The 14843-nt window shown below is 41.9% G+C and overlaps 1 protein-coding gene across 1 annotated transcript in view; it reads left to right on the top strand.

Annotated features, from left to right (window-relative positions):
- Window positions 1–14843, top strand: part of LOC149528294 (glycosyltransferase-like At2g41451) — a 138396-nt gene that overhangs the window by 55694 nt on the left and 67859 nt on the right. Inside the window, exon 4 of the mRNA XM_089811504.1 lies at window positions 14709–14817. Within this exon, the coding sequence (XP_089667630.1) occupies window positions 14709–14817 (109 nt within the window). The remainder of the gene's footprint in view (window positions 1–14708; window positions 14818–14843) is intronic.

Raw genomic sequence — 14843 nt, 5'->3', positions numbered from 1 at the left:
GCACGGAGAAGCAAAGGTTGTGGGAGGCATGAGAGGACGTAGAGAAAGCAATGAAGGCTACGAAGGATATGAAGGATGGTGTCCCTCGATGATCGGAGGGAGAAAACAACTTGGTCGATCAAATCCTACAAATGGGGGTGCCCGTCAGCATTTAAGACCTCTTTCAAGTATTACCGCAACTAAGGACAACATTGCTGAATACCCACGCACACACAACGGAGACGAAAGGACAACCAACCATACTAGGAGGGTCCACGACAGATCCCATGTTGCTAATAGTAAGCAACAACTATCATCTGGTGGTGGTCAAGATGGGAATCCTCGGAACCATCATGACAGACACCATGGATGGTGGGTCTGGGGTAAATGTTCTTCTCGAGGAGACGTGGAGGAAATTGGGAAACCTACCTTGTGGCCGTCCACATTCAACCTACTCGGCTTTGACCAGCAGGGGATAAAACCACTCGGGACCTTAGTGGTTCAACAAGTAACTATCGGCATGCAACCATTTGTGCTGGTATTTGTAGTAATCACATTTAAGAAAAAGGGATATGACGCCATTCTTGGAAGAGGATGGCTGGTGGCCGTGAAGGTAAATCATAACTGGAAGAAGAATATCCTGTCAATGGAAAGTGGTGGGCGAAAGTTTGCAATTGATCTCCGAACTCAAATGGTAAGTGAAGAAATGACCTCGTCGTCGAAGTCCGAGTTAAATAGAGAGCACCAGAGAGATGAAGGTAGATTGAATTCGAACGATGAAGGTGTTCTAGAGTTGGAGGAGTGTTCAGAAGACGAGACAAGTTCACTAAATGGACTTTTTCATTGGTAGATGGAAGACTATGAACTCTTCCATACATACATGCTTGATGCCGAAGAACCCAAAGATGAGGAGGTATTTCCACCACAGTTTGTAGAGTACAAAGAGGGAAATGCAGAGATCAATGAGAGTCTCGCCCATTGCCTCGAAGGAAAAGAGATAAGATACGAAGAGCCGTCCGTAGAAGTTACTAATCTTGGAGATGCGGAGAATCCAAGGAACATACTCGTGGGAGACGATTGGAACCCATTATTGAAGGCTACGAAATTCAAAATTTTTCTCGAGTACAAAGATGTATTCGCATGTGGACGTAAAATATTCAAAGGGAATCCCACTGGAGATGTGTGTCCATCACATATAGTTGGTATCTGGAGCCATACCTGTGCGGAAACGCCTGTATCGAATGAACAAAAACTATGCAGCCCATGTAGATGAGGAAATACAGCGCATGCTGGAGGCCAACATAATATTCAAAGTTCAAACGAGTGGGTGTCACCTATTGTGATATTGATGAAGAAGGATAGGATCCAAATCTAGATATGCGTGGACTTCTGGTGCCTCAACGTTGTCATAATAAAGGATCCCTTCTTGATTCCGTTCACGGACACGATTTTGGAAGTGGCAGGACACGAAATGTATTCCTTCATGGATTGATTTTCTGGCTATAACCAGATCGCCATTATTGAGGAAGACAAATTGAAGACTACTTTTGTGGTGGAGGATGGAGGGTATGCGTACAATCGAATGCCCTTCGGATTGTGTAATGCAACTGCCATGTTCTAGTGGATCATTTTGCACATATTCGACAAAATGTTGGTGGGCAACTTTCGTGCATTTCTGGATGATTGGTCCATTTTCAGTGGACCAGACAACCACTTAAAGGCACTTCAAGAATGTATGGAGAGGTGTCGACGAGCGAGGCTAGCATTAAATCTGAGGAAATGTTGGTTCATGGTTCCTCAAGGAAAACTACTTTGACATATTGTTTGCAAGATGGGACTAAAGACCAACTCGGATAAACTAAGGGTGATAGTGAAATGGAAGCCCCAACAGACGTATCAGGAATCAAGTCCTTTCTCAGGCACATGGCGTATTACAGACGATTATAAAGAACTATGCCAGAATTGCTCTGCCCTTGGACATGTTAACATGAAAAGGAGAACCATACATCTGGACTTCCGAGTAGCAGACCGCCTTCTCAGGACTGAAGAATAGATTGTTGGGAGTGCCCATATTGGCATATCCAAACTCGGACAGGGAGTTCCATGTCCACGTGGATGCATCAAATTTCGCTATCTGTGCGACGTTGGCGCACACTGGTGATCATGGTCTCGATAATCCTATGTATTTTGCAAGTCAGCTATTGCCAAAAGCCGAGAGGAATTATAGTACCACTGAAAGGGAGGCTCTTGAGATGGTGTACTTAGTGCAAAAGTTTAGACATTACTTGTTGGCCACACCATTTACCTTTTACGTGGATCATTAGGCATTGATGTACTTGGTGAACAAACCAATCATCCAAGGCAGAAGTAGCAAATGGTTGTTGCTACTACAATAATTTACCTTCACCATCATTGTGCGACCCAGGAAGAGTCATGTCATTGCTGACCAACTCTCCCGAATCAAGTCCGGGGAGCCATCGGAAGGGGTCAATGATGACTTTCCGGATGCACACTTGTTTAGAATCTCCATTCTTCCAGAATGGTACAAGTCTATAGGGGAGAATCTGTCAACGTGCCAATTTTTGAGAGAAATGCTGCCAGGCGATCGACGGAAACTAGTTCTAAGAAGCCGAACTTTTCAGCTAATAAATGGTCTTCTCTATAAGATGGGTCTTGATCAAATACTATGACAATGTGTAATGAAGGAAGAAGTGCAAGGTGTTCTAAGAGAAGCACATGAATGACTAGTAGGTGGCCATATTGGACCTGACACTAGCACAAAAGGTTCTGCTTTTCGGCTTATGGTAGCCCACACTTTACAACGATGCATGGGAATGGGTATTGAGCTTCGACACAAGCCAAAGAGTCGACAAACCACTCAAGAGGGACTTCATGGCATTAATCCCGTCCCATGCCCAAGAATTGTTTGAACGTTGGGGACTAGACTTTGTTGATCCCCTGAAGGTGAGTAGGGCTCAATGTTGCCGATACATAGTGGTAGCCACAGAGTATCTAACAAAGTGGGTAGAAGGACGGGCACTACTTAATAATTTTGCAATCAACACAGCCAAGTTCTTGTACAAACAAATCATCACCTGGTATGGTATACCTATTCAGTTGACAAATGACAGAGGAGGTCACTTTGTCAACCACGTGATCAGATTATTGACAACATAATTCAAAATTTTTCATTCCTTGTCAAGTCCCTACTATCCATGAGCCAATGGCCAGGCGGAGGCCACAAATAAAATTCTGGTGGGCATCATATACAAATCCTATGGCATTGAACAAGTCGATTGGGAGAAGTTACCTTCGACATTGTGGGCCTACCGTACCACATTCAAAGTCACAACGGGACATATGTCATTCTAGTTGATGTTTGGTCAAGAAGCAGTGGTACCGGTTGAATTTATGGTCTCGAGCCTGAGGATTGCAATCGACAATAGATTGGGAGATATGGAGAATTAATGAGCACTTCTACCAATTGAACAAACTTGATGAACGCATATTAACAGTGCAATGGGCGACAAAAGTGGCGCATATCCATCGAAAAGTGTGGCACGACAAAATTTTGAAAAGGACGAGGTTCCAGCCAGGCCAACTTGTGCTTCGATACAACGGCCGTAACAAGATAAAACCCAAAAAGTTCAAAGTTAAGTGGCTAGGACTATATAAAGTGAGTGAAGTCGACGACAATGGATCCATCAAACTATGTACTTTGGACTAGTGCGAGATTCCTGAGGCTATCAATGGATCGAAGTTAAAAATTTATCAGGAGCAACAAGGAGGTGAAGTAAAAAATAATCGTCAAATTGGACAGAAGTATAAAAAAAAGCAGAAAAAAATTTAAAAAAATTGCAGCCGTTGGTTAAAAGGAAACACGCGGGGTAAATCAGCCAAAAGAAAATTGCAGCCGTAGAGAAGGACAGGAAGAGAACTGGGGAGAAGAGATAGTAACTTAGTTGCTAATTGCTAGGTATGGAGCATTCACCGTGGAGAAGGGCAGTCTGCAGTAAGAGTATTGATGCCAGTAAGGAAGCCAAAAGAAGAATAAGTGTTGAAAGAAGCTATAGAGAGGAATATATTGCAGGCACATCATCCGTAAGAAGAAAGAATATTTGTAGACAAGTAGAGGACATCAAAGGCAATTCACGTGGGAATCATTGCCGTTGGAGAATCTTTGCAGCGGGAGACAAAAGAGAAAAAGAGAAAGAGAAACTCTAACCGTTTTCTTCTAGGTACATTAAAAGACAAAACAAGAGACCATTATTATGGAATCCGTAGGGAAAAGAAAGCAGTGGAAAAAACCGGTTGAAGGCAAATATGGAGAAGAATGCGAGAGTGTTGGCTTCTAGAGTCTGAGTTGTAGGGCCAACAACATCCAGCAGTAAGAAGTAGAAAGTGAAGGATGACCTCTCACACCTCACGGTTCAGTTTGAAGGACTGAATGGCAGCGAGTGTCGGAAATGGTGGCAAGAAATTGCAGATACAAAGGTAATTAAACAAATTCTGGTAAGAGGGCAAGTACATTGGGCAATGCAACTTCCAGTATTTTCTGTTCGGCTATTTGAATCAATTTTAAGAACTATAATAGAATTATACAATAGGAACACCAGAACGAGTACATTTGTTTACAAAAAACACCGTATGACAGTCTCTTTTAAATCGCAAGATTTCAGTAGGGTTTTTGGCGTTCCTGGCCAAGGAGGTCGGAAGGTGGAGACCAAGAATTGAAAGTTGTCACAGGAACGGAAGGAGTATTGGGTGAAATTAGTAGGCCGCGACCTCACACTAGAGGAAATGGAGTCTGTGGTGAAGGGTGCCAAGAGCTGAGGACTGCGGAGAGATTTTATTCGGGAGGACCATTGGAGGTGTATCATGGATGTAATTAAAAGCAGGTTGAAGGGGGGCAAGTTGGGCTTCGGATATAGCTTTGCCATAGGTTACATTCATGAACGACATCATGAATGGTACCGTATACGATTGGGCCACGGTCCTCGCCGACTGGATGGAGGAGTTTATGACACTCCAACATTGGACATTCTTCATGCCGCACCATGCCATCGGTTTGTTTTTGGAGGCAGCCCTTCATCAAGTACCAGTCAATGATTTTGAGGTTCCACCGAGGGGGAAGTTGGCCCCTAGAGAACCCCCAATATTCTACTGGAGACATTTACACACGGGTGGAACCGCAACCGGTTTGAAGAAAGTGTTACAGGGATTGGAGGCATATAGAGACACAAACAACGAAAGGGAGTAAACCACAAAGAGCAGTGGGGCCAATTTCAAGGAAGAAAGTACCTCGGTGGAAGTTGGTAGTGATGCGGCGGCCAACGGGTCAACATTTTTCACCCCTCCCCAGTTGGCAACTTCGGTGCACTTGACTGCCGCCACTTTGGTCATTCCTCCGTTTAGCCATAGACATGCGCTAGTCGTCATGACTCTACCGTCGACTGCGGTAGATATGACTCCATTGATGGCCACGACAGATGTTATTCCACGGATGGCCATGATAGATGTGATTCCATCGACAGCCATGACAAAAGTTATGCCTTCACAGAGTTTTTCGCCAGACTCAGTTGCACCCGCAGAGCCAAGTGCAGAGATAGTAGAGTTACCAGTGTTAGAGCCAAAATCTTAGGTTCGATTAGATGTGATTGGCAGTGATGCTATGGTCACCATCTCTTCCTCTTTGTTGGCTGATGCCTAGCTAGTCTAGCCAGTTTCGCTAGTACAACCATTTTTGCCGGTACAACCAGCATAGCCAGATGAGAGCATTTAGCCGACATAGGTGTAGAGAGCAAATACTACCAAAAATTACAGAATATCACACAACTATTACCTTCAGAATCACCAATATACAATACCACAATGTTATCATAATGGAGGCGAGGAACAGTTTTTATTTTATTAATATCACCAAAACATGAATGTACAATGTCCAAGTATCAATCTGCTTATAAAGGCGTCGGTTGGTTGGAAACCAACCGACACACTCCTCGCTTCCTAACTACCCACTAACACAAGTATTAAGTACTTAAATCACCGAATGCTGACTACAAACCTATTGCTGACTACATATATCTCCCCCCCAAAAAAACGAGTCGTCTTCCAAACGATGACTAAAAACCACTGAGAAATGTTTCAAGAAGAAGGATAGGAGGACATCCCTGGACTCGGAGTGCCTTGCAAGTGTTGCAGCTCCCGCTCCGCTGTTTTCTGTTTAGTACGAACGCCTTGAAGTACCCACAAAGTAATCATCTTTTTAGCTTTGGCCGTTGCCAGCTTGCCTTCCAACTCAGCTCGCTCCAACTGCCAATCCACCATCAGAGCAGTCTTTTTTGCCTGCCATTGCTTATGAAGATTTTTCTCCCGCTGGGCTTCCAAAAAACACCCCGGAAAGCAGTCTCTATAGCAGCTAGAGAGGCTTGGAGAGGAGAGGAAGCAACCTAGGTCTGAGAAATGATAGAACAGCTGGTCCAAGTAGTGGCACTATCTTTTTGACTGTATCCACTCTGTTCTAAGAAACCCCAGTCTGTATAGCAGTCAACTCGCATGAACTGGGCTAATGCTGCAACCACGACAAGTACACTGTTTGCAGAGCATACCTCGATTTTGTCCCCCTCCGTTTTGACATGCTCGAGCAAAATGGCCACATTCGTTGCATCTCCGACATTGGATCATGGGCCGTCCTCTAGAATCATATTGGATTGCCCGTCGGGGTGTGTTGGTGTTGCTATTGTTATTACTACTATTGGCATTCCCTCTACGGTTATTCCTGTACCCCCTTGGTGAAGCTCCTGTATTATTGTTCTTTGGGGGAGTTGCTAGTGGTGTAGGCTATTCTCCAGCAAACAATATCTGGGCGTTCCTTGTTTTTAGGTTATAAGGGCAGTCTTTGATTGCATGACCCCCTATCTAGCGAATCTTGCAAAACATCTTTCTCGGGCATGCTCCTTTGGTATGACCCTCTTTTTCGCAGTCTGTACACCATAGGTCTTTACCTTCCTTCTCATCCTTAGTTCCAGCTACTTCCTTCATTAGCCGTTTGAGGTCCTTCCTCAAGGCTTGGATCGTTTTCGACTCTTCCTCACTCTCCTCAGAACTCTCATTAGAGCTTCCATGCCGGCTTCTATTTGAGGTTTTATTTTTGCTTTCAATGTCCATGGCATGTGTACAAGCATCTCCAAAAGTGGATGGTGGGACTATCTTCATTTTTTTTCTTAAGGATGGGGCGAGTCCTTCAAGACGGGGTGAGTCTTTGAATAAACCATCTTTTCTTTAACCCGTTCGCAGGCTTATTGTCCAATTTGCTGATGACTTCCTTCAGTCGCCTGGTATAAGCCTTTACCGATTCCTTCTTGTCTTACCTGGTGTTATAGATTTCTGTGACAATTGCATCATCATCTCTTAACAATTTGAATTCCTCCTCATGCTCCATGCAGGTTATCCCAAGTGTTCTTGCCAGCATCTAAGTTTGCATACCAATCTATGGCGATCCCTCTTAATGTGGCAAGAAATGCCTTCAACCATTTGTTATTGTCTTTCTCCCCGTTCGCTTGCCATATAGTTATACAGGTTTTGCAATGGCGAGCAAGGTCCTTTGATCTGTCCCTCGTAAACTTAAGCAATTTTTGTTTATCGACTGCCATTTTCTTTCCTTGTTGCCGCCTTCCCAATGGAACCCCTCCTCCCAAGGGAACACCACCACCGAGTGGAACCCCACTTCCCAAGGGAACACCCCCGTCGGATGGAACCCCACTTCCCGCTGGAACACCCCTTCCAGATGGAACACCACTGCCCGATGGAACTCCACTTCCTGATGGAAGTTTACCTTCCGATGGAACACCACTTCCTGATGGGCTAGACGCCTAACTCCTTATCTCCTCTTGACGGAGTTCTTGCCGTTCAGGGGTTTCTGGTTTTCGGCACCCGAACTGCCTTTCTGGTGTTTCCGAAATAACCAAATTAGCTAGTTCCTCAATGGTATATTCAATCCACCCTTCCTGACTTCGGTGGGAATCCCCTTGTGTTCTCTAGTTACGACGTCTCTCTTCTTGCTGCTAGAGACATAGGGTTCTTAGGGCAACTTCCTCCTCAGTTTCGTCCTTTGGTGTTGTCCTCCGAAATTTATTTGGAACTAGGGGCATGAAGTAATTCAGTGCTCATCTCCCTATCTTGGCTTATTGGGTTCCTCTACTTTGTGATTCTGCGCCCTCTTAGTAAATCGTTGAAGAACTTGTTGCCTTCTTCTTTCCCTCTCGATTTGTGCTCTTTTGTCCTCAATATGTACGAGGTTCCTTGCCAAAAGCCGAGGAATCTGTCCTAGGAGATCATGCACTGCCGGTGGCATTGAGAGTTCGTTGCGTACCGTGCTCTCAAGAACCATCCTCTCATGGGTTCCCTTTGCACGTACTGCTCGACCACTTCCCACGCTATCACTAGGTCGCGTGTCAACCGATTCTCCCTAGTTATTTCTTCCTCCTCTTCGTTGCTATTAGTAATTTGGATGCAAGGTATAAATGGTCTTCCCATTAGTCCATCCTGTCTAGCACAATACCTCCAGATCCGAACTTAGGCAACGATGCCAAAAATGTAGAGAGCAAATACTACTAGAAATTACAGAATATCACACAACTATTACCTTTAGAATGACCAATATACAATACCACAATGTTATCATAATGGAGGCGAGGAATAGTTTTTATTTTATTAATATCACCAAAACATGAATGTACAATGTCCAAGTATCAATCTGCTTATAAAGGGGTCGGTTGGTTAGAAACCAATTGACACACTCTGTGCTTCCTAACTACCCACTAACACAAGTATTAAATACTTAAATCACCGAATTCCGACTACAAACCAATTGCTGACTACAACAGGCAGCTCAGCCCAAGAAGATTGAGGTGATGGATAGAGCTAGTGCATTCCTACGACAACAATTTCGACTCATTCCTGCAGAGGTCAGTCCTTCCATTCAGTCCCTGAGGCATGGAGGGGTATCTCCAGGACCAACTGTCGTTTTAGAGCCACAGGAGGTGGGAGTACCACAGTCCGAGGATGCGCTCGAAGAGGAGGAGGCAGCATCGGATGTGGACGTGGCTACTCAGGAGAGGCAGGGATGGATACTGACGGGGAGTGGACTCTCGACGGTGTGGGAAAAGAGGATTATGGGTCGGATGAGGATAGATGCAAGGCATACCTCAAAGCTATGCAGGTTGTGATGGAGAAAGGACCCATCATTGCATGCTAGGCTTTGACTCGTAGGAGTGAGTTGCATTTGATCCTAGCTTATGTTTGAGGGGTTGCGTTTTCGCTCTTGTTTTGAGGCCAAGGGATGGCCAGCTGTGGAGACACCAGAGATGGCTGATTGGGCCACAGAGCTTGAGCTGGGACCGTGCAACACTTCGATGGAGAAGCTGGTGCATGAGATAGTGGGGTTATATAAAGGCGTATATTATTCTCATAGGCGTGCAGAGGCGGACAGGGCATTAGAGAGGATCGTAGCTGAGAGATCTATGACGGTTGAGAGGGAGACTAGAGAGAAGCTAGCCGCTGACTTCGTTAGCCAGCAGGTAGCATGGGCAGCCGAGCGCACAACACTTTCGCGGGACAAGGAGATGGTTGAACAAAGACTACAGGCGGCCGAGCAAGAATTATAGATAGCTAAGGCTCAGGCCATGGATGCAATGCTTCTTCTGAAGGAGGCAGTAGAGGTTAATATGTGGACTCAAAAGGATTTACGCATCCGCACGGATCAAGTGTATGCGTTGCACCGACAACAAAGCACTTCAGGGATGCCACCTCTGCCCTAGTTTATATTATTTCTATGTTGTATGTTGTTGTCTCCTATTTTGTTGGTTTCTGAAGTCGCCAGGAGACTACTTTTTTTTGGGGGGGGGGGGATGATGTTGTCCGAAAAAAGAGTAGTTAGATAGTTACCGGTGCAATGACGGTTGTGTCATTTCATTGGCACCGCTTTAGACATTATAAATATTGTGGACACTTACGTATTTTGGCAGCATGATTGTTGTATGAAATATCATTGTTATGTACCAAAAAACATTTGATAATGAATATTATCTTGCATTGAATATATGTTTTCTTTCCTATTTGCCACGGGTTGAACAAAGGGCGTACTTCTCCATCAAGGGATGGAGAATCTGAGATACATGGTATTGTGAAACAGTTGGGTGTGCTAGCGAATGAGCTGAATCAAAATCACAAATGGATGACCCAACTGATTTCAAATCCGAGATTTGAGCAAAGCGTGATATCACTTTCTCGAAGGGTGAATTGTAATGATACAATGGTGGCTACAGATGTGCGAGACATTTCTTATGAGACATCACATGAGATTGACACGATGGATGTGGAGTATGATACAGTTGTTGACATGAGCCCCCAGGATTGTGTGTTTGATGGCGATGTAGTGATAGTGGAGGCCATGTGAGGATATTGTCATATTAACAGCCACTTATGTGTCGATTGAGCCATCTAGCGAGGAGTTTAGCAATATGCATGCAGTTGTAGATGTTTGTTTTAATGATAGTATACTTTCTATTGATGATGAGGTGAGTGATAAAGTTATAATTTAACTTAATAATTTCACTTAAGTTGAGGGTTGAGTCATCATGGGAGGGGGCCATTTATTTAATTATATTGCCTAAGCCAAGCATTAAATTTCAATGTTATAAACTTGTGTTGGAGAAGCTTCATAAGTGAAGTTGCATTTTGGAAACAAAAGGGCATTTGGGGATTAGAAATATGAGCTCTTTGTGAGGGAAAAAAATCCGAATATTTGATTGATTATATTGCTTGGTTGTCTTTGTGACATTTTCTGAGTTTCTTGCTTTTGTACCCTTGCTGAGGTATAAGGGTCTGGTTCTGAGAGGTGCATTGCAATTCAAAGCTGAGGTATTGTGAATTAGTTCTGAGAATTATTCTAACTGAATTATCTTCCATGTCTGTACTTTCTGTTGCTTTGGAAGAAGACTTTGGTGTTTATATTGGTAGTTGTGGTGTAACCAATTGAAGGAATTTTCCTTACTGTTTTCACTGTGCCTGGGAAGTCAATTAATTGCTGGATTTTAATTACATTATTACCTGCATCTTGAAGGGTTTGATCTGCATATGTGGGGATTGTAGTGGGCATTTTCCATACTGCAATGACTGTTTTTGGTGGATGCTTTACAGCTCGGAGTTAGTGAATTTATTTTCTTCATCAAATACAACTGGTCTGCAATTCGATTCATCTCTGCTCTCCAAAGTGTGGAAATGCTGCCACCTTCACTGCCCTGGATGTGGTTGCTACTGTGCACATTGGGGGATTAATTTCCCTACCCAGCTGGCTGCTTATATGCCTAACTTTGGCGTCTTCTGTATGCATTCAAGTGCCTGTATTGGTGGCTAAGATTCTGCTGTTGATTTGGACGCAACAGCCTGTTATTGGCATCCAACATCCAGGTGCATTCCTGAGCGGCTATCACTGGACTTTTGTCTACTGAAGGAAGAATTAAGTGCCTTAAAAATTCTGCTACAGTCCGAACTGGGAGATTATTACCAGGTTTTAAAGAATGTTGTAAAATTCTGATTTGTTCAAGTCTCAGTAGCAAAAGGATTCTGAATTGAGTATCTCATATTATCGATTTCAATTGCAAGAAGAATACTGAATTTGACATTAAGTATTATTGCTGAACGATTACTCATGTCTTTGCATCTGAAATATTTGCAAGAAAAGTGTTGAGTCTTACTGGTAGTGGTAATTATTGCAATAGATTTCAATCTTTGTTCATGGTTTTACATGCTTTATGAGGAAATCATAAAGTAACACAAACAAACAAAATCCAAGCATCATCACATTGAACAACATACTTGAAGGGTATCAGCAGAGCTTGCTTGCCGAGTGTCTGACAAAGTGCCAAACTTCTGTTTAGTGAAGGAAATAAATGTTATTTAAGCTATAACAGCTGGGGGTTATTACATTTTAGAACTGCCAAACTTCTGATTAGTGAAGGAAATAAATGTTATTTAAGCTATAACAGCTGGGGGTTATTACATTTTAGAACCTTATTTAATGGTCATTGGGGCTTTACTTTTAGTTGTCTTAATCAGTTCTATTTTTAAAGTTTAAAAAATAGATCAGTACAGTAATGTAGGGGTTTGCATCTAGTGAAGCTCATATATGACTTTTGTATGAGACCCTCTCTTTTGTTTTGATAGGTAATGGGCTGAAGCCTAGATTATTTGTTATTATTATTATTTTTTGAGATTAATTATTATTATGTGTTAAGCTTGAGTAGAGTCGAACCGAAGATCTCCTAGAAGTCTAGAACAAAGGCTCACAATTTACCGTTGTGTTATAGGCTCTTGCCTTGTATGAGACTGTCTCTTAAAATCACTAAAGTTTTCATCTTAGGATCAACTCACACAAGGAGATAGATCATCAAAACCATAAATCTTAGAATGACCACCAAATAGTTTATTAGAAACCAGCATCATATTACAAGTAAGCAATGTTATATTTACATATAAAATTCCTATCTTTATATGAGGGTAGCCCAAAAACAAAACAAAAATAACTGTAATAATGAATCCCAACAATGAGTGTGTGAGAAGCTGCAAAGAGGATGCAAGACAAGTTGGGTAGCGGCTGAAAAGATAAGTCTTAAAACACAATGGGTTTACTCAACCAAGGTTGACAAAGAGAATGATAAATTCAATTGTTAAAAGCTTTAAGATGCTACTCAAGACATAGAGGTCAAACCAACCGTAGTATTTGTTAGCAGAAAGCTCCATTTCATTCATTTGTCATATAAGATATTATCCATATGTCACACAATACAAGAAGATATTTGAAGTAAAAACAGTACTCATGTCAACATCTGAATTCCACATGTCAATAAGAATTATGTTAGATCATTTTAACATTGTTGATCAGTTTTATAGACATGCAATCATGTAAATCATTCTGCTGTGTATTTTTTAATCAAATAGTTCACAAAATTCACATTGCAATGCCCAAATGTCGGTCCATTGGGTCACCAAGTACCATGGTAGAGCCAAATAACCATAGAACTGTAGAATTGTTATCTAATAGACATAGAACCAGTTGGAATGATTGTCTTAGTGTGTTTCCCGAGGACCCCTTCATACATTTCAAAGTTATCATTCTCTTTTTTCATTAAGGGTACTAGCTTTCAAGAAAGAGATATAAAGGATAAGTGCACACACAGTAATATGGTGGGGAATGTGCATTTGATCATTCCATTTCCTACCCCATTTCCAGTTGCCATTCTTCCAAAAGAGGATTTCCAGGCCATCTACTCTGTTGTAAGTCTCCCAGGGAACTTTACTTGATATGGCAGTAGCCTTCGCTTATTTGTATTGCTTTAGGTCACATCTGTTTTGCATAGATACTTTTCAGGATTAAATTCCCTTTTTATTGTAGTGACTCCTAAGATATCGGAAGTTGGTGGCACTTGGGTAGAGGTTGAGTAGAGAGACCATCTAGCCCTGTCTTTCTACCCTTGTGAGTGGGTCATTCTTGGATTGTTGAACTGTGCTAAATCTGTGTTCTGACCCTTTTCTCGCTGATACTGACTTAATTTGAACTGATTAGAGGAGATTTAAACTTTTTTTTTTTAATTGCTTAAAAGTTGATATGTAAACATGTTTTTTGTAAGTCTTCTGAAATGTCAAATCTCATAATGGTATAACCATAGCTATTAGTAATTGTTCTTTCGAAAATAACGAAAGAAAAACTAATGCATTTATGTGATGATGACAAGTGGCTATTTGATTTAATATTGAATGTGCAATTTGATATGAGTTAATTAAAACAATGTTTATTTGAATATTGAATGTAATCTTCCTGATGTGCTATGCATTGTAAATTACAGTGTGTCTATTCATTAAAAATTATTTACAAAAAAATAATTTTGGCTGGGAATCATATCTGAAAGTTCCATGTGCTAGTAAGGGTAATATCGTAGTAGGGCCACTGGTATTGTTTTTCTCTTGGCATTTGTGATGTTACTAGAGGGCATGTCCTTGGTTGTGTTGCATGATTGCTTCTCTTGATTTTCACCTTGCTGATATTTCTCTCCATCTTTTTGAGGTATTGGTGAGAGAGATACCTTGAAGGTATCACTGTCTGAATCTCTTGAGGAGTACTAATATTTGTACATGTCTCTTTTCATTTTTCCTGTAATATGTAGAGTGCGTCACATAGAGATGCGAGCCACCTTCCTTGAGGAGATGTAATTTCATCTCTTGCTTGAGTGATTACCAACATGTCTCCTCCATGTGTGTTTGTGTCAGGTTGAGTCACATGTTGTAACGAAACTTGTGTAAGCTTGTGCATTATTATGAGCGATGCATGAAAATATTCTTGGCTGCATTTAGCTAATTTTTTTTGTTTTTGAGCTTTAGATTTAGACTCATGATTTCTTTTCTTTTTAGGGGTATGATAGGACCCTCCATTCATTTATTTTATTGAGCTTTGAATTTTTAGCTGGGCCTTTAACAACTTTGTGAGGTTGTCTAGAAGTATTTTTTTTAAAAATGTCCTTGGAAATGTTTCTGGGCATTCTGGGTTGTTGCTATCTTTTGTTTGAAACATTCCACATCTTTATAGTTTACATAAATAACCCCAATGCTGGTTATTAAATTCCTTTGTATGCTGTTGAAAGAAGAATAATGGGCTTTCTTGTTCTGTTTTGCAGTCGAATTTGGAATGAGACATGGCTTTCAAGCTTTTTCTATCGGCCATGCAACTATGAACTCTTTGTGAAACAATCACTTAATATGGAGATGGCAATTGTAATGGCAAGGGTATGCAATTCTCTCTTGTTTTTTTT

The sequence above is a fragment of the Cupressus sempervirens genome, chromosome 11 (assembly GCF_028749045.1).
Source record: "Cupressus sempervirens isolate cs-2001-9-10 chromosome 11, ASM2874904v1, whole genome shotgun sequence".
Taxonomy (NCBI): Eukaryota; Viridiplantae; Streptophyta; class Pinopsida; order Cupressales; family Cupressaceae; genus Cupressus; species Cupressus sempervirens.
This window is presented reverse-complemented; position numbering and strand designations above follow the sequence as displayed.